This window comes from Monodelphis domestica, chromosome 7 (genome assembly GCF_027887165.1).
Source record: "Monodelphis domestica isolate mMonDom1 chromosome 7, mMonDom1.pri, whole genome shotgun sequence".
NCBI classification, from domain to species: Eukaryota; Metazoa; Chordata; class Mammalia; order Didelphimorphia; family Didelphidae; genus Monodelphis; species Monodelphis domestica.
In genome coordinates, this window is record NC_077233.1 from 153,025,637 (window position 1) to 153,051,344 (window position 25,708).

The window sequence follows — 25,708 nt, forward strand, 5'->3', positions numbered from 1 at the left end:
AAGACTTCCTCCATAGCTACATCTTTAGCCTCTCTCCTTTAGTAGAGCAGTGTTTTTCCTTTAAAATTAACTTGAGGTAGTGACAAATGCCTGTCTTGAGCCAAGTGCATATAGTTTTCAGCCCTGCCGTGATTGATAAATCATTTGTCCAAAGAGAAGGTTGTGTATTTTCCACTACTGGGAAGTTGTAAAAGTGAATCAGTAATACTCTCCAATAACTAGGCACCTAGCCAGAAATGTCGCTTTGGGAAATAAAAAAGTTTTCATTCCAGAATTTGAATGCAAGCCCAGAGACTTCATGTTCAGTTCTCTTTCCATTGCATCATGATGTCTTTTAATTTGGCTATAGTCCAAATAGACTATAGAAGGAATTCTCCAATTAAAGAGGTTACTCTTATTTCTGCCTTGATTTTTTAATGGTTTCCTGAATTTCATTGTCATACCTAGCAAGGAATGTTACATTTCTTTTATGTTAGCCCATTTCTCTGAGGACATTTCTACAGCTGTCTGTGATAAGAGATACAAGAGATGGATGGGCAAGGCTGGAAAGAATCACACACAGAATTTTAAAATGTTGATTCTGAATGTTGATTTTTTTCTTGTTGTCTCTTTTGACTGATATACGACAGCCTCATGTTTTCTGTGAGAAGACATTTTTGCTGAGCTTTTTCACAGCTGCTTTCACATCCTTGTTCCTCAGGCTGTAAATGATGGGATTCAACATGGGAATAACCACAGCATAGAAGAGAGCAATCAGCTCATCTGTTGCATGAGAATCTTTGGATTTGGGCTTCATGTACATGAAAAGGATGGTCCCATAAAACATAGTCACCACAGTCAGGTGTGCTGAACAAGTAGAAAAGGCTTTTTTCCTTCCCTCTGTAGAATTGATCCTCAGAATTGTAAAGAGGATGAACAAGTAAGAGATGATTATAAGCAACACTGGAATAACCAGTAAAATGACATTTGATATGACCATAATAATCACATTGAGGGAGATATCTGTACATGCTAGTTTCAATACAGCCAGGATCTCACACGTGAGATAATCGATCACATTGTTTCCACAAAAGGGCAGCCCCATTGCAAGAATTGTTTGTACCAGTGAGTTTAGCACACCTGTCATCCAAGAACTGGCTGCCATCCATCCACAAAGTCCCTTGTTCATGATGATGGGGTATCTCAAGGGCCTACAAATGGCCACATACCGGTCATAGGACATTACAGTCAGGAGCACACATTCTGTCGACCCCAATGCAAGAGAGAAGAACATTTGTGCTCCACATGCCACAAAAGAAATGGATTTTTCATCTGAAAGGAAGTTTGCAAGTATCAGTGGAACAGAAGAAGATGTGTAGCAGATATCCAGGAAAGAGAGGTTACTGAGAAAGAAGTACATGGGAGTGTGGAGATGAGAGTCCAGGATGATGATTGTAATGAGGAAACTGTTACCCAGCAATATTATAATATACATGACAAGGGACAGAAGAAAAAAAACAAAATGAAAGATGGGGTGAGCAGCCAGACCATGAAGAAAAAATATGGTCATCAATGTTTGGTTTTGATGTTCCATTTATTGTTTCTTTTACCTGTAAAATTTTAAGTTTGAAAACATGAATTTTATCTAATTAAAATGAGTTAAAATGTAATTTATACTTTTTTGAGCTAAATTTCTAGAATAGGAACATACTTTTAAAATTTATATCCCCTATACCAAATTAGCCATTAGGTTTCCCTCTTCAGTAAACCATGCTCAGAAATACCTATCCAGAGAACCCTATTTTACAGTAATCCTCATTCAGAAAGCATTTTTGGAGTTCAGTATACTACCTCTAACCAATAGCCACTTCTGGGTATGTTTTTTTTTGCAAGGGCAGGCTGAGTTCTATTTCCTACATAACTGAACAGTCCATAGGGGTATAGATCTAGAACTGGATGGGACCTTGAAGGCAATAGGTGAGAAAACTGAGGTCCAGGGTGGTCAAATGACTTTCCTAAGGTTATAGTCAGCAGTATAGGTGGGATTTGAATCTTAGTGGTCTTACCCCAGAGTCAGAATTCTTTCCATTGTTAAATATGCTTGAAGGAAACAGAGAGAGATGTGGAAAGGAAGAAAGGCATTTAATGAAAAAAAAAGCCTATAAGTAAAATGACTTTCAGGAAAATTTCTATCTTACTACAAATATGAAACTAAGATAATTCCTATATAGTGAAAATATTATTTAATGACATTCTGAAAGATAATAGATCTTGTAGTCAGTCAGTAGGGAATATCTGGGTTCAAATCTTTGACACTCAGTAGTTTTGTGACCCTAGAAATAATGCTTTAACTTCTCTAACTTAGGCAAAAAAAGCACATATTAAAATATTAAACTGAGTCACAAGACTGAGATTGAATATAAGCTTTGTTAATTAGTTTCTCAGTGGCTGCTAAGGTTCATTTCAATTTTAGAACTATGACTGTGTAAACAAACCTATGAGCTACTAAGTTTTGGGCATATTACAAGCTGCATCAGGGGAGGGGATTCCTAGAATGGAAAATATCCGCCAGAATAACTCCTTCCTCCTTTCCATATTTTGGCTTAAAAATGTACCTTCAGAGATATTATTAAAAATAGGATGGACTTAAGTCCCAAATTAATATTATATTATATATCTTTAAGATATAATTTTCCCACGCAACTTCTGCCTTATATCTATGCATATAAGAACCCCTAGACTAATTGATTTTCAAAGTTCCCTCCTAGTTGTTAAAGAATGAATGAGTGTTATGGGTGCAACTCTAAATGGGAACAAGAATTCCCAACATCCTAGCACTGCAGAGCATTGTTTAACATAATCTATGTTATGCTTGTGTTTGGCACATAGCATATACTTAGTAAATATTAGTTGCTTGATATTTTTCTATAATAATTTGCTATCTGTGAGCAGAAGCAGGTGGCTAGGTAGAACATTTGCCCCATGTCTTAAGTTGCTAGATTTCATTCTGAGCTAGTGTGGAGGTGGGGGAAGGAAATTGCCTCTAGATATAGACTCCTCAACTATGTGATTCCTTCTGCTTTTCTTGAATATTCTCATGTAATGTTTTCCATCTCCCAGCTAGTTTTGATAACTTCTTCCTCGTGTTATCCTTGTTTAGTGTAGTTGTGGCTGAGCTCATCATGGTTTCCTGGCCATTCACTTTCCCCATAATTCAGTCCTGTAAGGTAGATAATGCATCTATTCATTTATTGTCTACACCTGGGATTTCCTCCTAGTGAGCGAACTAGCTTTACCAATGCTTAGGATTGGCACCTGCTTTAGAATTACAATTATAGAGGTGCCTGCGACCTTGTGAGTTTAAGTGACCCAGGAAAGGTCAATAAGCTTATTTATATTGAACCTCAGTATCATTACACCATGCCACCTATTCTTCTAAACATGATTATCCTCATTTTTATAGATGTGGGTCCCAGCACTAAAAGAGGGTAAATGGTCATAGCATTATGAAGTGATGAATTCAGGTTTTAAATCCAAACTTCAGCTCCGATGTTCTTTCTACATTTAGCCTTTTGCAGAGCGTGAATTGCTCTTGAGAGGCATGCAACTTTTTAGATGTAGTTTGTGATTTTGGGGACTCCAAATTTCTATTTTAGAAGTTTGTATTTTTATTAACTTAGTTAATAATGATGGATAATAGGGTCCAGGATTATTAACTAAGATTCTTGCTGTAACAACTGGTACTGAGTAGCTCTGCGTTTTGTTAACATCAACCTCTCCTGGATGTTAATGTGTCCTACTCTTTCTTTCTTTCACCTCTCTACCCCCAATTCTTTTATTGCTTTGAGACATCTCAAATGAACATTTTGAAAGTTTTGTGCTGTTTTATTTTCAGCTCTCATGTTTTCTCCTTCCCTTCCCACCTTCAAATTCACTACATCTACTCTAGCCTTCTGTTCATCATTTGGGCATTCAGGTAATTGAGGAAAGTTGAGCTGTAATAGTTCTGTCAGGTGGCCACTTTCATTCTGGAATCAACAGGATTACTGTGGGAGTGACTCAGGGGACAGAGAATATGGGAGGTCCTGGGTTCAAATTTGACCTGAGAAACTTCATAACTGTGTGATCCTGAGCAAGTCACTAATCTCCCATTGCCTATCCCTAACTTCTTTTTTTTTTGCCTTAGAACCAAAACAGTATTCATGCTAATACAGAAGGCAATCAAAAATGCCCAGCATTACTGGGAGGATCTAGCATGCTACTAGCTTAAAAAGAGCTAAGGTGGTCCTTTCTCCTTATCAAACTCACTGTCTTTTAGTCTTACAAAAAAGTAAAAATCTCTCTCATCAAGTGATGTGTATGAATGCATTTTCCACTTTCATCAAACAGTATTCTATTATTCCCCATGTATAATTCAATAATTTATAACCTGCAGGTAGGATAAATATTTCCTTTTTCTATTATTCAATGTGATGAAGGAAAAGTGATAAGAAAATACATTGAGGAACTTGGAAACAAATGACCAGAGTTTGGTCCCAACTTACCTGAATGAGCTTCTGTGACTTCAGTTTTCTCATCTACACAACAATCTCTATAAAACCCCTGGTCTTTTCAATATCTATGTACTATAAGTCATTTTTCCTGATTAGTAAAGGAGGAATGATCTTTCCTAATCTATTTTGAGCATCATGTAAAAGGTCTCATTGCTGCATTAGGATAAAATATTTGCAATGCACTTAGTATTGTTTGTGTTGTAGCTATAACTTATTCTCTATTTGTTCCAAGTGAAATAACCTGTATCCTTTTCTTTGCTGATATCGAACTGAGACAGTCTGGCCAGAGGTGGTTGAAAAAGCCATGCTATCCTCACACACAATAATAATTCCCAAGAAGGGGCAGCCTGACACACACACAAATTCATTAATTTCTGCTGGATGGCCTCAGACACTTTCTATCTGTGTGGCTCTGGACAAATGAATTTAACTCCTTTTTTTCCTAGCCCTTGCAGCAATTCTGTATTAGACTTATTTAAAAGGTAAATGTTTAAAAACTTCCTTTGGGCTAAGTTTTAGAAGCTCTACTTCATCTGTGCTGGGTTTCTGATTTTCATTTCCTTTGAATCTGCTGGTACTGTGCCTTTTGTCATTCTCCAACTCTCCTCCTATACTCTCTGAATAGTCCTTCAAGCCAAATTTCTTTTCCTTGCTTACAAAGTCCCTCCCACCAAGGGAAATTCCATCATCAAACAATATTTTAGTTTAAGAACACTATAAGTTAGTCTTGCTCAGGCTTGAGTGATCAGAAGCTATGTGGCCATCATAATAATTTACCTTTAAGAAAAATGGTGTCTCACTTCCTGGATTCAGCAGACAGCAGATGGCTTTTCCTTGTCTCAAAAAACTGATTTTTGCCTGCTTTAGAAATTCTGGGTGATGGATTTTCACAGGCAATCCTGATGGACAGTTATGAAATTCAATTTCAAAGCCTTAGAGACATATCGGGTGAAATAGTTATTAGGTCAAATGTAACTCTCTAAATTGAGGGATTTACTTCTTCCACAGTTATAACTATCAAATGTAGAATATTAGACTTCTGACAGTCAAAAATAGGGAATAGAGAAAGAAAAGAAGACTGATTTGTACTTTTGTTGAGTTGGACCCATTTATTTTTCAGTGGGCTCAGGTAGAATCACCTGCCCCAAAATAGAAGCCTGACAATTTTTGAAGAGGCACACTCTGGAAAGCCATTTTAACTTCTTCTTGGGGGACATCTTTTGTCCCTGAAGCAATTTAAAATTCTGACATGGAAATGTGCCAGAGTTGAAAACTTTTAGATACTTAAGAAATAATACCCTAAAGGTCTAATTACTTGGAACTAATTATATTTCTCCATTTCAAGCAAAAAACTTTTCTGAGTTTCCATTTTAGTTTCTAATTCTCAAAAAAACTACCAGCAATTGCATTCTAAGGACATTGACTTCATACCTATTCTGTGGTTGACTATATATCTATTATACTAGATTGAGAGGTGGTTGTTGGTGACAAGGAATCAATCTAAGATTAAATAAAGCATCAGCCCTTTGAAGCATCAAAGAACTTTAGTAGGGGCAATTAAATATTTCATATAGTTTTTGAAAAGCATTAAAATTTTAAATTACATGTAGAAACAATTTTTGACAACTGTTTTCTGGCATTTTGTGATTCAGATTCTCTCCTTCCTTACCTCCCTCCTTCTCTCCTTTCTTGAGGTAGTCTGATATAGATTATGACAGTGTCTTCATATAATATATATTTCCATATTCCCCATGCCATTTCAGAAGACACATATCATACATACAATAAAAACTCATAAAGGAAATGAAGGATGGCATAAATGCTTTTATCTGCAATCAGATTTCAACAGTTCCCTCTTTGGCTGTGAACAGCTTTTTTTTTTAAATTCTCAAACCCTTGGGGCTTTGTTTTGCTGATAATACTTTAGTTCTTCACTATTAATTTTTGTATAATATTTCTATTACTGTATATACTCTTTTCTTGGTTCTGTTCACTTCATTTTCTATCACTGAATATAATCCTTTCCATGTTTTTCTGAACTCATCCCATTCATCATTTCTTATGCCACAATAGCATTCCATTGCAATCATATATCACAACTTGTTCAGTCATTCCCTAAGTTATGGACATTCCCTCAGTTTCTAATTCTTTGTCACTACAAGAAGAGCTGCTAAAATATTTTTGTATGAATAGGTACTTTGCCCTATCTCTGATCTCCTTAGGCTACAGACCCAGTTGTGGTATTACTGTGTCAAAGAGTATAGTTTTATGGTTCTTTGGACATGGTTCTATATTTCTTTCCAGAATGGTTATATCAAAAGTATATATGGGCGAATGACTTGAATATAAAGAAGGAAACTATAAGGAAATTAGGTGAACACAGAATAGTATACATGTCAGACCTTTGGGAAGGGAAAGATTTTAAAACCAAGCAAGACATAGAAAGAGTCACAAAATGCAAAATAAATAATTTTGACTACATCAAATTAAAAAGCTTTTGTACAAACAAAACCAATGTAACTAAAATTAGAAGGAAAACAACAAATTGGGAAACAATCTTCATAACAAAAACCTCTGACAAAGGTCTAATTGCTCAAATCTATAAAGAGCTAAACCAGTTGTACAAAAAATCAAGCCATTCTCCAATTGAAAAAATGGGCAAGGGACATGAATAGGCAATTTTCAGTTAAAGAAATCAAGACTATTAGTAAGCACATGGAAAAGTGTTCTAGATCTCTTATAATCAGAGAGATGCAAATCAAAACAACTCTGAGGTATCACCTCACACCTAGCAGATTGTTCAACATGACAGCAAAGGAAAGTAATGAATGCTGGAGGGGATGTGGCAAAGTAGGGACACTAATTCATTGCTGGTATGACAAGGAAATCACTTTAAAAGACTGATATATATTAATTTAAGGTTGCCAAGGAATTCAACTATGTAATTCCTAAATGAAACTCAAGTCAGCAGTCAACCTTTTATGGAGTTTTTAATTACAAACAGGAGGAAGAAAGGTATGAGAGAGAGAGAGAGAGAGAGAGAGAGAGAGAGAGAGAGAGAGAGAGAGAGAAGGGGAGAGAAGGGAATAGGGGTTAAATACCCCCTCTGTTTAGGCTGGGCCAAAATGCCCAAGCCCTTAGATAGCTGAGGCAAAGAAAAGAGATCAGTCCCTATCACTCACGTGACAAAAATGGAGAAACAATCTCAGGGGCCTCCACCTTCAGCTTCCTTCAGAGCAAGCTTCTCAGAGCACAACCTCTCAGAGCAAAAACTCTCCAACCAACTCCCAGTCCTCAGACCCTGCTCTCTTTAAGGAAAACATCCAAGTTCCTTCCCCTCAGTTCTCACATCTCCCAATCACTGTCCATGTCTTCCCAGTGCCAATGGTGGCTCTAGCTTAACCCAGGACTGCCCAGAGGTCTGTGGCTTTGCACATGTCTGTTGAAGGTCATATTCTCAAATAATTAAATCTTGATCCTTTGCTACAGCCCTTCCTAAATCCTGTTATCCTGAGTAGGGTGGAGATTGGAATAATTAAATTTTGATCTATGCTGCAGCCCTTTCCATTGTTCAGCAAAAGGTTTCTGTCCTAAAGTAATCTTAAGAAGGGAGGAGGAACCTCCCTTGCCAATGGGGTTCACATTCCAATAGAGTTCCCACTATCAGTAGGAAATTCCCTACAAGCATGAAACCTTCCAATGGTGAAATTTCCAACATTCACAAGGCTAAGAAATTTTAAGGTTTACACTGGTGGAGTTGTGAATTAATCCAACCATTCTGGAGGGCAATTTGGAACTATGCCCAAAGGGCTCTAAAAGACTGTCTGCCCTTTGATCCAGCCATAGCACTGCTGGGTTTGTACCCCAAAGAGATAATAAGGAAAAAGACTTGTACAAGAATATTCATAGCTGCGCTCTTTGTGGTGGCAAACAATTGGAAAATGAGGGGATGTCCTTTAATTGGGGAATGGCTGAACAAATTGTGGTATATGTTGGTGATGGAATACTATTGTGCTCAAAGGAATAATAAAGTGGAGGAATTCCATGGAGACTGGAACAACCTCCAGAAAGTGATGCAGAGCGAGAGGAGCAGAACCAGGAGAACATTGTACACAGAGACTGACACACTGTGATACAAGAGAACGCAATGGACTTCTCCAGTAATGGCTTTGCAATGTCCCTGAACAACCTGCAGTGCTCTCTGAGGAAAAAAACAAAACAAAACAAACAAAACAAAAAATTCTATCCTCAAGCAGAGGACAAACTGAGGGAGTAAAAACACTGAGGAAAAGCCACTGCCTGACTACAGAAGTTGAGGGGACATGATCTAGGAGAGATGCTAAATGAGCACCCTAATGCAAATACCAACAACAAGGAAATGGGTTCAGAGCTAGGACACATGTGATACCCAGACGAATCGCGCCTCAGCTAGGGAATGGGTGGCAGGAGGTGGGGGTTTTGGGGGGGAAGAAAAGAAAATGATCTGTTTCCAATGAACAATGTATGAAAATGACCAAATAAAATAATGTTTTAAAAACTAAAAAAAAAAAGAAAAAGAAAAAAGTATATTCGTATTCCTATTTTGGCATATCACCTCCAATATTTCTCATTTTCCTTTTTGGTCATATTAGACAATGTAACAGGTATGAAGTGGTATCTCAGAGCTGTTTTAATTTTCAATTTTCTAATCAATACTGATTTGGAGCATTTTTTCATATGACTATAGATAGTTTTTTTTTTTTTAAATTAAAGGGGACAGTTGGGTATGTCAGTGGATTGAGAGCTAGGCCTAGGCCTGGGTTCAAATTTGACCTCAGACACTTCCCAGTTGTGTGACCCTGGGCAATTCACTTGATCTCCATTGCCTAGCCCTTACCACTCTTCTGCCTTAGAGCCAATACACAGTATTGATTCCAAGATGGAAGGAAAGGGTTTAAAAAAAAATAAAACCTCCTACCTTCTGTTTTAGAATCAATATTGTATATTGGTTCCAAGGCAGAAGAGTGTTAAGGGATAGGCAATGGGGTTTAAGTCATTTGCCCAGGATCATACAGCTAGGAAGTGTCTGAAGTCAGATTTGAACCCAGGATCTCCCATCTCTAGGCCTTACTCTCAATCCACTGAGCCACCCAGCTGCCCAGCTGTCCCCTACTATAGATAGTTTGAATTTCTTCATCTAAGAACTTCTTGTTCATATCCTTTGGCCATTTATCAATTGAGGAATGCTTTGTAATCTTATAATTTTGAATCAATTCTCTATATACTTAAGAAATGAGCCCTTTGTCAGAGAAACTTGCTGTTCCCCATTTTCTTGTTTCTGTTCTTATCTTGGTTGCATTGTTCTGTTTGTACAAACCCTTTAAAATTTAAAGTAATCAAAAGTATCTATTTCATTTTTCATTATATTCTCTATGTCTTATTTGGTCATAAATTCTTATCCATAAATCTGGTAGCAAAATTTTCTGTATTCTCCTACTTTGTTTATAGGGTCACCCTTTATCTCTAAATTGAATATCCATTTTCATTTTATCTTGGTGTATGGTGTGAAATGAAGTGAAATATTGATCTATGCCTACTTTCTGTCATACTATTTTCCAGTTTTTAGAAAAGTTTTTGTCAAATAATGAGATCTTCCCTCAACAGCTTGTATCTTTGAGTTTATTGTATACTAGGTTATTATGGTCATTAACTGCTATATGTTGATTTCTTAACCTATTCTATTGACCTACTATAATTCTTAGGCAGTGCCGATTGTTTTGATGATGATTGCTTTATGGTGTAGTGTGAGATATTTTTTCTTTCAGATGAATTTTGTTATTTTACTAATTCTAGGAAATAATTTTTGAGTAGCTTGATTGGTATGGCACTGAATAGGTAAATTAATTTAGGTAGGATTGTAACTTTTATTGTATTGTATTAGTCTATCCATGAACGATTAATATCTTTCAAATTGTTTAGGTCTGACTTTATTTGTATGAAATCCATTTTGTTATTATGTTCATTTGACTGCTAGTTTTCATGTGTGTATTTTATATAGGATTTTATTGTCTACAAGTATTTTATATTGTCTACAAGCATTTTAAATGGGCTTTCCTTTTCTAAGTCTTGCTGTGGCACTTTGTTGGTGGTAAATGGAAATGCTAATGAATTATGTGGTTTAGTTTTGTATCTTGAAACTTTGCTAAAGTTCTTAATAGTTTGGTTTTTTTTTTCCTAGGGTGCTCTGTGTCTACCATCACATCATCTGCAAATAGTGATAGTTTTGTTTATTCTTTACTTGTTCTGATTCCTTCAATATCTTTTCTGCTCCTATGACTATAGCTTGAACTTCTAGTACAATATAAAACAGTAGTAATGAAAATGGGCATCCTTGTTTCACACTGATCTTATAAGGAAGAGTTCTAGTTTTGCCCCATTATGCCATTTATCATTTTAATGAAAGCTCCTTTTATTCCAATGCTTTCTGCTTTTTTAATGTGAAAAAACTATTTTGTATGTATATATATATATATTACAGCATTGATACTTCATTGAAAAATATAAAAAAATGAAAATTCTAAATTCTTAAATTTTTTAAAATTTTAATAAAAAGTTTCACATAACTTTTCTGAAATTATATGGTCGATATTATCTCCCTTCCCAGAACTGACAGGCAGTTCAATGTATGTTATACATGTATTATCATGCAAAACATATTTCCATATTATCCATTTTTGTAAGTGAATAATCTTATAAAACCCTAATGTCCAAATATATACCCAAATAAAGAAGTGACACATGATATGCTTTCATCTGCATTCCCACTCCACAAGTTCTTTCTCTGGAGGTGGATAGCATTTTTGCTGTTAATAGCAAAGTCTGTCACATTTGATCATTCCACAATATTGTAGTTACTGTATATAATGTTCTACTGGTTTTGCTTATTTCACTCTGCAATCATCTTGTTCATCATTCCTTATAGTATAATAGTAGTCCATCACCATCATATACCAGTCGAATAGTGTTTTTATCCCCAAATCTGTGATCTTTGGGTTTATCAAATACTAGATTGCTGAAGTCATTTACTCCTAGTAATGGAATACCATTAATCCAACTTTTATTTCTTAGCAAGTACCAGACTGTTTTGATGATTATTGCTTTATTGTACAGTTAAAGATTTGGTACTGCTAGACCACAATCCTTCACATTTTTTCCCAATTAGTTTCTTTGATATTCTTGACTTTTTGTTTTTCTAAATGAATTTTTTATTTCTTTTTCTAGTTCTATAAAATAACTTTTTGGTAGTTTTATAGGTGTGGCACTGAATAACTAAATTAATTTAGGTTGGGTTGTCATTTTTATTATATTAGCTTGGCCTACCCATGAGCAATTAATGTTTTTCCATTTGTTTAGATCTAGTTTTATTTGTATGAAAAGCCTTTTGCAGTTGTGTTCTTATAATTCCTGAGTTTGTCTTGGTAAATAAATTCCCAAATATTTTATATTGTCTAGAGTAATTTTAAATGGAGTTTCTCTTTCTAATGCTTGCTGCTGAATTTTGTTGGAAATATATAGCAATGCTTGTCTACTTTAATTCCTTCTATTTATTTTCTTCTCTAATTTCTACAGCTAGCATTTCTAGTACAGTATTAAATAATAATAGTAATAATGGGCATCCTTGCTTCACTCTGATCTCATAGGGAAGGCTTCTAACTTATCCTCATTGCAGATGATACTTGTTGATGGTTCTAAATAAATACTACTTATTATTTTAAGGAAAGGTCCTTTTATTCCTATGCTTTCTAGTGTTTTCAATAGGAAGGGTGTTGTATTTTATCAAAGGCCTTTTATGCATCTACTGAGATAATTGTATGATTTCTGTTAGTTTGATTATTGATATGGTCAATAATAAAACAATATATAAAACAATATAGTTATCCTAATATAAATAAGCCTTGCATTACTGATACAAATCTCACCTTGTTATAGTGAATAATCCTTGTGATATATTATAGTCTCTTTGCTAGTATTTGATTTAACATTTTTGCTTCAATCTTTATTAAGGAAATTGGCCTGTAATTTTCTTTCTCTGTATTTGGTCTTCTTGGTTTAGGTATAAGTACCATATTTGGGCCATTAAAAGAACTTGATAGGACTCCTTCTGTGCTTATTTTGTCAAAGTATGTATGGCATTGTGATTAACTGCTCTTTTTAAAAAGTTTTATAGAATTCAGTTTTGAATCCATCTAGTCCTGGGAATTTTTCCTTGAGGAATTCTTAGTGGATTTGTTCAATTTCATTTTCTGGGATGGGATTATTTCAGTATTCTACACCCTCTTTTGTTAATCTAGGAAATTTAATTTTTTGAAAATATTAATCAATTTTACTTAGATTATCAGATTTATTGTCATATAATTGGGTAAAAATAGCTCCTAATAATTGCTTTAATTTCCTGTTCATTAGAGGTGAAATCATTTTCATTTTTGAAATGGGTAATTTGATTCTCTTCTTTTTTTGTAATCCAATTAAACAATACTCCATCTATTTTATTTTTTCTTTTTCTATAGAATCAGCTTGCAGTCTTATTTATTAGTTCAATAGTCCTTTAACTTTCAATTTTATTAATTTCTTCTTTGATTTTTAGATTTCCAATTTAGTCTTTAATTGGGGATTTAAAATTTGTTCTTTTTATAGTTTTTTTTTATTGTATGCTAGCAATTGTCTGTCATAGGCCTTCCTTCCCCACACCCAATCCTTAAGCGGGAGGGGGGGTGTAAATTCTAAAGACTAATCAGGGTGGAGTGAAACTAAAATTCACAAACCCCTGATGATGATTGGAGGACCAGTCTCCCCAACTGATCACTAAACATAATCATCTTGTATGTCTGAAACCTTCAAACTGCAGGTGTATACAAAATTTTACCTGCTAAGAGGAAACTACAATAGAGATAAGAGGGAAATAAAAGAGAGAGACAGTAAAACCAATGTTTTGCTGGGCACATTGACAAAAACCAATTAGGGGGCAGTCCCCTTTTGTCATAAGAGTGTATATTCAAAATAAATGTTCAATCAACCTTCATTTCAATCAACCACACCCCAAAGTTCATTCTGGATCCTCCTGATGTAGTGTAGGGCTTCAGGTATCTTTCTGCAAACAGTTCATTCTCTGGATTTTAGTAGTTAGCAAGCTTCCTTGAAGATCTTTCTTGAACAAAATTTTAAATCTTGGATTTTATGAAAATGCATCATATTCTAGAAGAATAATAAATAGAAAACCTAAATAAAATGAATATCTGAAAAATAAAAATAAATAAACAATATTGAAGACAATGTTTAATTGATAGAGGTTTTTTTTTTTATTAAAATAGGACTAATTAGACAAACTACTAGTTAATTTGGTAGAAAGAGAGAAAACCAAATTACCAAATGAAAAAAGGAGAATTTATATAGGAAGATAAAGGAAATAAACTTATTAGATGATATTTTCTCCAATTACATCAATACATATAAAACTTATAAATAAAATGAGGTATCACAGAACATAAAGCATCTAGATTTAAGAGCAAAGGAAAACTGAAGAGAACTTAACCCAATCTCAGAAATTTAAATAAAAATATGAATCTTCAAAGGAAACAGAATGAATTTATAAGTAAATTTTATCAAACACTGAAAGAAAAATATTAAAGAAATTATTTTTGCAATAGTAGGAATAGAAATATTTCTTTTAAGCAAATATGACTGTGATGCCAAAAATAGAGATAAGCATAAAAAGAAAATCTCAGACTAATATCTAATGGATATTAATGAAACATTTAAATTGTAATAAAGAAGCTACTGTATCATAGTAAAAAGGTTATACATTTATACAGATTTTTTCATATATTGAGTTGAGTCAATATTAGGAAGACTAATAATATACCAAATTAATAAAAATTATAAAAATAACTATAAATTTCATCTAATAACAGATGTAGAGAAAGTTTGTGAAGAAAATAATACCAACATATAGACATTTTAAAATATATTTTATTAGTATTTTACAATTTTTAAAACATTTTTTAAAGATTAATTTGAAATTCTTTATCTCCTTCCCTGCCCTCTAGTTATGTGATATAGCAAGCAAATTCATATAGGTTATACATATGTAGTCATGCCAAACATATTTCCATATTAGCTATGCTACAAAAGGAAATGCAGATAAAAATATCTAAACCCAAGAAAAATAAAGAATGTAATAGAAAGTATGCTTCAATCTGAATTTTGACTCCTTCAGTTATTTCTTATATGTTGATAACATTTTTCATCATTAATCTTTTGGAGTTGAATTGTATCACTGTATTTCTTTTTTTTTTAAACCCTTACCTTCCATCTTGGAGTCAATACTGTGTATTGGCTCCAAGGCAGAAGAGTGGTAAGGGCTAGGCAATGGGGGTCAAGTGACTTGCCCAGGGTCACACAGCTGGGAAATGGCTAAGGCCAGATTTGAACCTAGGACCTCCCATCTCTAGGCCTGGCTCTCAATCCACTGAGCTACCCAGCTGCTCCCATATCACTGTATTTCTAAGGTTAGCTCAGCCTTCACAGTTGGTCATTGTACAATATTACTTTTACTGAGTATACCATTCCTTTGGTTCTGCTCATTTCACTTGCATCAGTTTTTTCAAGTCTTTCCCAGTTTTCTACAAATATCCTGCTCATCATTCCTTATAGCATAATGATATTTCATCACAATCATACACCACAATTTATTCAGCTGTTCTCCAATTAATGGGCATCCTCTCAATTTTCAAATCTTTGTCACCACATAAAAGATCCCTTTAGAATACAAATCTAAGTATGACTGTGTGAAAGGGTGTGCATAGTTTTATAGCCCCTTGAGAATAGTTCTAAATTGTTCTCTAGTTCTAAATGCTCTCTAGAACACTTGTATCAGTTTATAACTCTACCAACAGTTCTTAAGTGTCCCGATTTTCTTATGTCTCCTCCATTTATTAATTTTCCTTTTCTCTCACATTAACCCTTCTGACAGGTCTGAGGTGGTAACTCAGAGTTGTCATCTTGACTCCACCCCAGTACCTATTTGTATTTAAATTTCAATCATAAGAATAAATGGTTATTTTCTTATTACTATAGGCTATCTTAAACAGAGAGTTAATATTGTTTGTAATGGAAAATCCTAAAGCCTTTTCAATAAGAATAGGGGTAAACAAAGGGATTGCCAAATTTGCCAAACTGAATAACTGAATAATTTAGTTCTAGAAGTGATATATATCGTAAGAAGACAAAACAGAAAGGAAAATGAATGAAATATCCATAGTAAAAAAAGAAAGAAAATAATTTCTTTTTGCAGATGATATGGGTAAATTAAATAATTTTATAGACTCAACTGATTTTAATTAAAGCAATAATTTCAATAAAGTAGCAGAATAGAAAATAAATTCACAAAAGCCTCAGCTTTTCTGTATAATACTGACAAAACTGACAAGAAATATATCCTGCTCAAAATAACTACTAAATGAATAAGATATTTAGGAAACTACATAATGAATAAAGTACAAAACACTCTTCACACCATTTAAGATATTTGGGAGAATACCTGTCAAGACACCTCCAGTAGACATAAATCTTACACCACAACATTCATTACAGAGATAAAGATAGGTCTAAATTGAGAAATACCAATTACTCAAGGGCATATCAAGCCAATATGATAAAAATGATAATACTGTTGCATTAATTTATTTATTAAAACTTGTACCAAACAAACTACCAAATAATTATTTTATGGAGATAGAAAAAATAATAATGACACTCATTTGGAGGAGAAAATAGCCCAAAATCTTAAGAGTATTAAAGAAATTAGTTGTGAAAATCTAGAAAATGAATTACAATGAAACACAATGGACTCAATTTAAATAGGTCTTCTTTTTTTGACAGGGTTATGGTCATTGATGGTTCAATGTCAGTTTGGTAAAGGACCTCTTAGGGATCTTTTTTTGTTTCTGTGTTGTTTGACAGTTTTATCAATGACTTAGATAAATGCATAGATAATATAATTATAAAAAAAACTGCAAATGACACAAAGTTGGACAGACATCTAACACACTGGATGGGACAAACAGAAACCAAAGAGAACTGGTCCATATTGGTCCAAAATGAATAAGTGAAAACAATAGGGTCTAAATGAAAGTCATAATAAGATAAAATAGACTTAGCAAATGTGGTCAGGCAACTATTTGGAAAAGATCTGAGAGATTTAGTGGAATTCAAATTCAATATAAGTCAAATAGTGACTTAGAAGGAATAAACATTTGGTTAGTTTGGGATGCATTGAAAGGTATAGCTTGCAATAAGAAGGAGGTATTGTACTCTGTCCAGATCAATTTTTTATCTGGTCTATTTTCTTTAATTTGACTCCAAATTATAAGAGGGAGATAGATAATCTTAACTATATTCAGAAAAAGGCACCCAGCATAGCAAAGACCCTCTCTTTTGTGCCAGATAAGAACCAGTTGAAGGAACTATTTGTCCATTCTAGAATAGATTAGACTTGAGTAGAAACATCACTTCAAGTACTTGAAAGCAAAAGAGATATCTGGCTAGTTTTCTTTGGCTTCAGAAATCAGAACTAGGAATAGTGAGTTGTCAGAGCAAAAGAAGTGAACTTAGTCCTGATGTCAAGGAAAATTTCCTAAAAATAAGTAATGTCTATAAGCATAATGGACTCGGTTGATGTGGTAGGTTGTACACAAAGTACACAAAGACCTCTTGTTCAGCATCTTGTAGGAGAGACATTGTGAAGTATGAATTACACTCAATTACCTCTTAGATTCCTACCAACTTTGAGGTCCCCTACAATAAGGTCATAAAATATTCCTTAACATATGTAAGTTGAAGTTCAGTGACTTTTCTGAGTATCATTACTTGACAATGCTTAAAATAGAGGGTTATTGAGGATGTTGCAGAATATAGTTAAAATATGGGTGAGTTTTGGACCAGACACCTTTGAAGAACATTTAAATTCTAAAGTTCTATTATTATTAAATGATCTTTTAGTCATTAAATCTCCTATTTCATTGTTGAAGTGAACTGGATGTAGAATTCATGTTTCTACTGACCTGTGTTTGGTGAAGTCAGATTTCTTTGCTTACTCACATAAGAACTGGAAATGTTACATATAATTATTAAAGGGGAAGTAGTTCATAGAAAAGGACACATTAACCACAGATTGTTTCATTACTCACATTTCCTTTATTGACAGGGATTCCAGAATTGTGACATTAGGCTATAATTTGAGTTGTGTTGTTTATAAGATTATAGAGATGGTATCTTCATTAAAATGCCTTTTCAGGCAACATATGGAATATTGCATTAAGTACTGCTCATTATATTTTAGGAAGGAGGTTCATAAATTATGGAGTTCACAGAAGAGAGTGATTAGGAGGATGAGTGATATTGAAGTCAACACATATGAGAAAAAGTTGAATGTGGTGGGAATATTTAGCCTTGATTAAAGAAGATGTGGATGAGATCTAATTGCTCTCAATTATTTGAAGGGGTATTATATAGAAGAGGGTTTAGATGAAGTGTACTTTTTCAGAGTGAAGGATATATTTTCATACTATATTCTTTTCATCTCTAATGCTCAGTATAGCGCCTTGTGCATATGTATTTAATAAATGTTCATTTATTGACAGAATGTTTTGACTTGGAGAATAGAACAAGGAACAAACAATAGGAGCTGAAAAAACAAGGTAAATTCCCTCCTACTGTTATTTCCTTAAACAGTAGATAGGTTTAGAGTTATCTAAATAGGGGATGAGTTGATTTAGTAGGTAGTGGGTTACTCTTACTCTAAGATGTGAAATATGGTTAAAAATTGTTTTTTGTATGATAGACTTGATTATTGGTGGAATATGAAATAGACTAATTGGAATTAGAAATTGTTGCTAATTCTGACTTTATTTGGTTGTATGACTTGTCTATATGATAAACTACAGAAGAGAAGCCATATCTTTTATTATTTTATTAATATTTTCTTTATTGTTTCCTTTTTAAAGACCTAATACATTGACACATCCAGTAAATGAATATATACATACAAACCATAAGTTTGACACAGAAATATTTTTAAAACTCTTTCTAATACTTTTATGAAATCAGAAATTATGTCTTTAGAAACAATGATTGGAAAGTACAAAGGTAACTTCTCAACTAACAAAAAATTGTGAGCAACATGTGCATGGAGATATGTGTAACAGTTTAAAGAAATATATCACAAAGACCAGAAAAATCAGCATAGGTAGAAGTGGGGGAATTAGCAGGCTCTAATCACATAACTATACTTCAGAAATATTCATTTTGTATGAAAAAGAATGAGGATCCCATTTGAGATTTTTCAGTCACTCTTACACTACTGATCCTAGGTATAGGGGTGTTGGGTTTGAATAAAGAAGACAAAGTTCCTCTGCACAATATGAGCCAACAGTCAGTCTCAAAGTTCACATTCTCCTTAAGTACAGATTTCTGATTAGTACTTTCTCTACAGCCTCTTTTACCTCCTTGTTCCTCAGGCTATAGATGATGGGGTTCAGCATTGGAGTGAACACCCAGTAAGACAACCCAAAAATTTCATCAAAAAGCTTAGTGTCCTTAGATTTGGGCTTCATGTACATGAAAAGAGCAGACCCATAGAACAAGATCACCACTGTCAAGTGGGCTGAACAAGTGGAAAAGGCCTTTTTCCTCCCTTCAGTAGAGTTAATTTTCAGGATAGTCAGGAGGATAAAGACATAAGAGAAGAAAATAAGCACAAGAGGAGTGATTAACAGAATAATGCTTGCAATAATCATAATAAATACATTGAGAGAGATGTCTACACAGATAAGCTTCAAAAGGGCTAGAATTTCACAGACAAGATGGTCAATAATGTTCTGACAGAAAGGTAATATCAATGTAAGTACGGATTGTACCAGAGAGTTCATAAATCCTACTATCCAGGTCCAAGAAGCCATCTGTACACAGAGCCCCTTGTTCATGATGATGGTGTATCTTAAAGGACTACATATGGCTACATATCTGTCAAAAGCCATTACAGCAAGGAGAAGACACTCGGTGGACCCAAGTCCAAGGGAAAGAACCATCTGCAGGCCACATCCAATGAAAGTGATGGATTTTCTTTCAGATGCAAAATTAAATAGCATTTGTGGTATTAAGGAAGAGGTGTAGCAGATGTCCAAAAAAGAGAGATTCCCAAGAAAAAAATACATAGGGGTATGGAGGTGGGGATCCAGGATGCTGATGATAATGAGTATACCATTTCCTACTAGAATCACCAAGTACATCAAGAGGCAGAGCACATAAAGAGATATCTGGAGGCCTGGGTAATTAGAAAGACCCACCAGAAAAAATTCTGTTACAGCTGTAAAATTCCCCATTTCCAAGTTATTGCATTTAGATCACCTAAGGGATTTAGAGAAAGAGCTTATATAAATTTTTCAGTGAAAAGTAACAATAATTTACATTGATATTATTTTTAAATTTTTTCTCTTTTCTCCATTATAATACTTTATCTTATTGCTATTTTTATTGATGAGTTAAAGCTACGTATATACAAGCAAAACTATAGAAATAAAGAAAATAAAACAATGAATATGCTGATGATTGAAATTAAGGTAGACTGAGGCACAAAGTTCTGAGCATGATCAATTTATTGGTAAGGCTAGTAATTTATCAATAAATGGTCTGTTAGCCTCTTGGTAAGCCAAAAGTGGAGTGAACTAGTTTTTTTTCCCCTGTGGGAAGCATAGAATAAGGAATAATATTCATTGCAGGTAGAAAATAATGTGACTGATTACAAAGTCAGAACCATCAGAAGTGGTAAAAACAATATTATACATTGAACATTTGTGGCTAACAACAGTTTTTCTTTCCATTCTATTGTCAGGAAAATCTGATTGTTTGATTCGATTTACTTTTTAATGGAACCGAGATAACAGACTTCTTTGATATGGAATGATTCAGAGGAAAGCTAAAGTTCAGAATATAAGAAGTAACACAATTCTAGTAATAGTCCAAATGCAGACAGAGGTATAGGGACAACATATTTCCTTCAATTAAAAGTGGCATAGGAAAACTATACCATGAACAGAAGCTAGGCATAGACCAAGATCTCATACTATACACCAAGATAAAGTCAAAATGGATAGATGATCTAGCAATAAAGGGTGATGCTATAAGCCAATTTGTTGAACAGAGTAATTTATCTGTCAGAATTATGGTAAAGAGAAGAAATTATGAAAAAAAAACTATAGAGAACATTAGGAGAATTAAAACAAATAATTTTGATTACTTTAAATTTAAAAAGGTTTTATACAAACAAAACCAATGCAACTAAGATTAGAAGAGAAATTTAAAAAAATTGGAAAAAAATTTATAGCAAGCAACTTTGGCAAAGGCCTCACTTCTCAAATATATAGAAAACTCATTTAAATTTATATTAATACAAGTCATTTTCCAATTCTTAAATGGCCAAAGTATATGAACAGGTAATTCTCAGGTGAAAGAAAAACTATATATAATCCTATGAAAAAATATTTCAAATGACTATTGGGTAAAGAAATGCAAATAAGTAAAATTCTGAAATACCACCTCATATCCAATAGATTTGCTAATATGACCAAAAAGGAAAATGACAAATGTTGGAGGGGATGTGGGAAAATTGGAACATTAATCCACTGTTGATGGAACTGTGAACTGATACAACCATTCTGAAAAGTAATCTGGAGCCATGGCCAAAGGGTCAAAAAGCTATCTGTATATTTTAACCCAGCAATGTCATTATTAAATCTGTATGTGAAAAGAAATAAAAGGAAAATGAAAAGAAACTATATGTATGAAAATATTTTAGCAGCTCTTTTTATAGTGGAAAATTATTGGAAACTGGATATTCATCAATTAGAGAATGGCTGGACAATTTGTGGTATTTGGTCATAATGGAATATTCTTATTTCATAAGAAATGACAAACAGGTCGAGTTCAGAAAAACCTGGAAAGACTTATGAACAGAGTAAAATGAGCAAAACTAGAATACCATTGTGCATGCTAAAGAAATACTGTGTGATCCAGTATGAAGACCTATACTCTTACTAGCAATGCAAGTTTCCAAGTCAATTCCAACAGACTCAGAATAAAAAAATGCTATCTACAGTTGTAGGAGGAGCTATTGGAGTCTGAATGCAGATAGAAGCACATCATTTCCCACTTATTTTCCTTCATAAGTTTTTTCTTATATGCACAATATATGTCTTCTTTCATGACATGGGGAATGAGAAAATTTGTGTTACATGACAGCACTTGTATAACCTATATCAGATCATTACTGCCTCAGTACAGGGGATGGAGGAGGTAAGAGAAGGAGGGGAGAATTTGGATTACAAATTGTGAGAAAATAATCATTGAAAATTATTTCTACATGTAATTGAAAAAATAAAACAAGAAAAAAGTGACACACTGAAACTGAACTCTTAAACTTAACAAAGCAGAGCTTCCTTGAAGCTCTTTTTATTCTATTTATTATTTATTTATTATAAGCTTCCTTAAAGCATTTTAAATGGGAAATTGAATTTTTAAACATAGAGACAAAAACTTAGTCTTTGAATGTGTGAATTTATTAGCTGAATTAAAAGATAAAGAAACATGGTTTAGACAGTTACAGAATAGAATGAAATAAAAAATATCAAATCAATATCTTATCTCAGCAAGGTGAAACAAAAAAAGAATGCACATTATTCTACATGCTATTGTTTATTGTTGCTCACAAATCTTCAAAATAATTGTATATTGACGTAAACATAGAAATTCTTCTACTCTCTGATTCTGTGAGTTTAGACTTCCCTTGATATTTTAAGACACTGGTTCATTTTGAATAATTTAATCTGTAGCTCTGTATTTAATTCAACTCAACTCATCAAACATCTTTTGAAAACCTGTTATGAATAAGATCTATACTTTATTTTAGAGTTATAAAAATGACAGAAGATATATTTTACCTTGGAATAATTTCTAATCTAATTTGTTTGGTGGAGGTGGCAGGGATAAGATTTACATGCAAATAACTATAAGATGACACAGGTATCTTTAACTTCTTTTTTGTGAAATGGTCCCCTTAGAAATTTTGGTGGTTGTGAGCAGATGGGTGGGTGGGTCAGTGGATTGAGAGCCAGGCCAAGAAATGGGAGGTCCTGAGTTCAAATCTAGCTGCAGACACTTCCTAGCTGTGTGACCTTGGGCAAGTCACTTAAGCCCCATTGCCCAGACCTTATTACTCTTCTGCCTTAGAACCAATACACATTATTGACTACAAGATTGAAGGTAAGAGTTTAAAAAAGAAATTCTGGTGGTCTATGCACCTTCTTAGAATAATCCAGTTAACTGTATAACAGATAACACACTGGATTTCAAAGGAAACCAGTTATGTTGAAATAGTTATCAAAATATTGAAAAAATATTTACAGATCTGTTGTTATGAAGCTCTGACAAAAGGTTTGATACACATATAAATACGAATGAGTGCCTGGCAAAACATCAATAGAAACTGGAGGAACATGTTTAGTTTGGAGGATGGGCAAGGGAAAATTAAGGATGAATTCTTGGATAAAATTATACCAGAATTGTACCTTCAAGGAAGTGTGGTATTTTGACTGGCAAAAATAAATAGGAGGAATCCATTCCACAACTCTGGGACAGAGTGACTAAAAAGGATTGGGTAAAAGCAGATAATAGTGAGTATTCCACATTAGCATGAATGGAGAATATGGGAAAGTTAAAAGTGAGATAAATCTGATAGGTAAGTTGGAACTAGATTACAGAGGTCCTTGAATGTCAATCTAAAGATTTAAATTTTGTTTAACAGTGGTCACATATCAAAGGTTTATAAGTAAAGAAACTACAAAATAAAAGCAACATAGATGGGAAAATGTTTTTGTGGTAGTATTTTGAGGTATGAATATGAGATGGGAGAGAGTAAAGTGATAGAGATATGATCAAAGGAGAGAAGAACTACAGAAAATGGAGATGGCATCAAGAGCACAGGTGGAGAAATTAGTCTTGGGAATAAGAAGAGGAACCTATCCCTCTGATAATATATTGAGGAGAAGAGAGAGCAGGACAAATTCTTATGCCATTGTACTAGCCCAAGTCAGAGATGGGAAGAATAAAAATAAAGATGTTGTTTGTATTGTGGAAAGTGGGGAATATATGCAGAAGATAAAACAGAGCTCAAATTGATAGTACTCAGCAACTGATGCATGAATAAAGAAAAATTAAAAGTAATTGATACATTTCAGATATTTATTATGAAGAGAGATGACAGGAATATCAATAGGAAGAAAAATTTTAAAAAAAGGATTTTTTGGGTTGAGTATGAGTTCAGTTTTGGAATATTGAATTTAGGGTGATGGCATGATGATAAAAATCAAGGAAGTGAACACAGAAGATGCAAGCTTTTGGAAGAGGTGGGAGCAGGAGATAGAGACTTACGAATCATCTACACAAAAGAGTTAATTAAAGAAATAGGAGCAAATGACATCAACAGGAAAGAAAATGTGGAAGTAAAGGAGAGAATGAGTCATGAACAGTTAGAAAGAGGTTGAAGAGCCAGGAAAAGAGAATCTGGTTGAAGCTAGAAGTGGAGAACTGTGAATCCAGTACCATCAAAACCAAGGGAGTTAAGAGTATTTGGTAGAATTTGGTGATCCACAATATTAAATACTTCAACAAAATCAAGGATATGACAGAATAAAGGTAATTTCATATTAAAATAAGTTGAACATTAGTTACCTCAAAACAGAGATTCTTAACACTCATGGGAACTATTGGAAATTTGATTGTCTATTGACCTCTTCTCAGAATAATGTTTTAAATGTATAAAATAAGACATAAAGGAAACCAATTATATTGAAATATAGTTGTTAAAATACATTAAAAAAATTCAGAGACCTCTTGAAATTTATACATGGACCACGTTGGGATTTGTGTATATCAGGTTAAGAACCTCTGCAATAGAGAAAGAATTTTCAGCAATGTTGTTGGAATAGGAACCAGATTATCAGGTTTTTAGATGTAAGTGCTCTTTAGAAATATAGACAAGTTTTTCAGAAGTTATACAATGCAGAGAAACAGAAAAATAGGTTGAGAGGGGGTAGAATGGAAATTTTTTCTTTCTTTTTAAAATATTGTGATGTGAAGATTTATTGAAGACAGATGGGAAGGGATCTATAGAGAAGGAGATTTTGAAGATGCAAAAGAGAAAGAGTGCTTATTGAAAAGGGATCAGGACTGTTTCCCCTGAGAAGAGATTTAGGAGAAGAGAAAAGAAGACAATGGAAGCTTTAGAGGAATAGATATTCAAAGTTGAGACAGTTCAAGTCATATGAAATTGATCCTTGTCAAGTAGGATAGGAAACATTATCTTCTAAGAAGAAAGGAAGGTGGAACTGGAGCTTTAAAGCAAGAAGGTAAATTTTACATCATCTTCTGTAGAAAATGTGATAGGATATCAGTCAGAGATTAATAAAATCCTGTATTTTAGGAGGAGCCTCATTGAAGTTATGGAGGATACCTCTGAAGGAGATCTAGTTAATAAGGTTGCATGATTTCCTTCATGACATTTGTATGGTTCTGTCATCCAGCAGGGAGTGAATGGTACGTGGGTAAAAGCAAAATATTTTAATGGAGTGAATAGATAAAACTATCAATAAGCACAAGAAAAAGTGTTCTAAATTATTCATAATTAGAGAAACGCAAATCAAAACAACAATGAGGTACCACCTCACATATAGCTGATTGACCAATATGATGGTAAAGGAAAATAATAAATGTTGGAAGGGTTGTGGAAAAATTGGAACACTAATGCATTGCTATTGGAGTTGTGAATTAATCTAACCATTCTAGAAAGCAATTTGAAATCATGCACAAAGGGCTTTAAAAGAATGCATACCTTTTGATGTAGCAATGCCACTACTGGATCTGTACCTCAAAAAGAGAACAATGAAACAAGTTTGTACAAAAATATTCATAGCTGAACTCTTTGTGGTGACAAAAAAATTGGAAAATGAGGGGGTGTTCCCTCAATTGGTGAATGACTGAACAAATTGTGGCATCTGATGATGATGGAATACTATTGTGGTGAAAGGATT

General features: G+C 33.8%; 3 protein-coding genes across 3 annotated transcripts in view; all 3 read right to left on the reverse strand.

The window, feature by feature from the left end:
- Window positions 1–541: 541 nt before the first annotated feature.
- On the reverse strand, window positions 542–1,573 carry LOC100013504 (olfactory receptor 13D1). Its single transcript, XM_001367851.3, has one exon. The coding sequence runs from the start codon at window positions 1,571–1,573 to the stop codon at window positions 632–634; it is 942 nt and encodes a 313-aa protein (XP_001367888.2). The 3' UTR covers window positions 542–631.
- Window positions 1,574–13,182: 11,609 nt separating this feature from the next.
- Window positions 13,183–25,708, reverse strand: part of LOC100012450 (olfactory receptor 13D1-like) — a 29,849-nt gene continuing 17,323 nt past the window's right edge. Inside the window, exon 5 of the transcript XR_008913573.1 lies at window positions 13,183–13,763. The gene's annotated coding sequence lies outside the window, so the exon portion shown is untranslated. The remainder of the gene's footprint in view (window positions 13,764–25,708) is intronic.
- Window positions 18,487–19,948, reverse strand: LOC100616880 (olfactory receptor 13D1-like). The gene has a single exon (XM_007499022.2). The coding sequence runs from the start codon at window positions 19,946–19,948 to the stop codon at window positions 19,013–19,015; it is 936 nt and encodes a 311-aa protein (XP_007499084.2). The 3' UTR covers window positions 18,487–19,012.

What these genes read in the sequence shown, in the direction of transcription:
- LOC100013504 (XM_001367851.3), bottom strand. Translation starts at nt 1,573, where the DNA reads ATGGAACATCAAAACCAAACATTGATGACCATATTTTTTCTTCATGGT.
- LOC100616880 (XM_007499022.2), bottom strand. Translation starts at nt 19,948, where the DNA reads ATGGGGAATTTTACAGCTGTAACAGAATTTTTTCTGGTGGGTCTTTCT.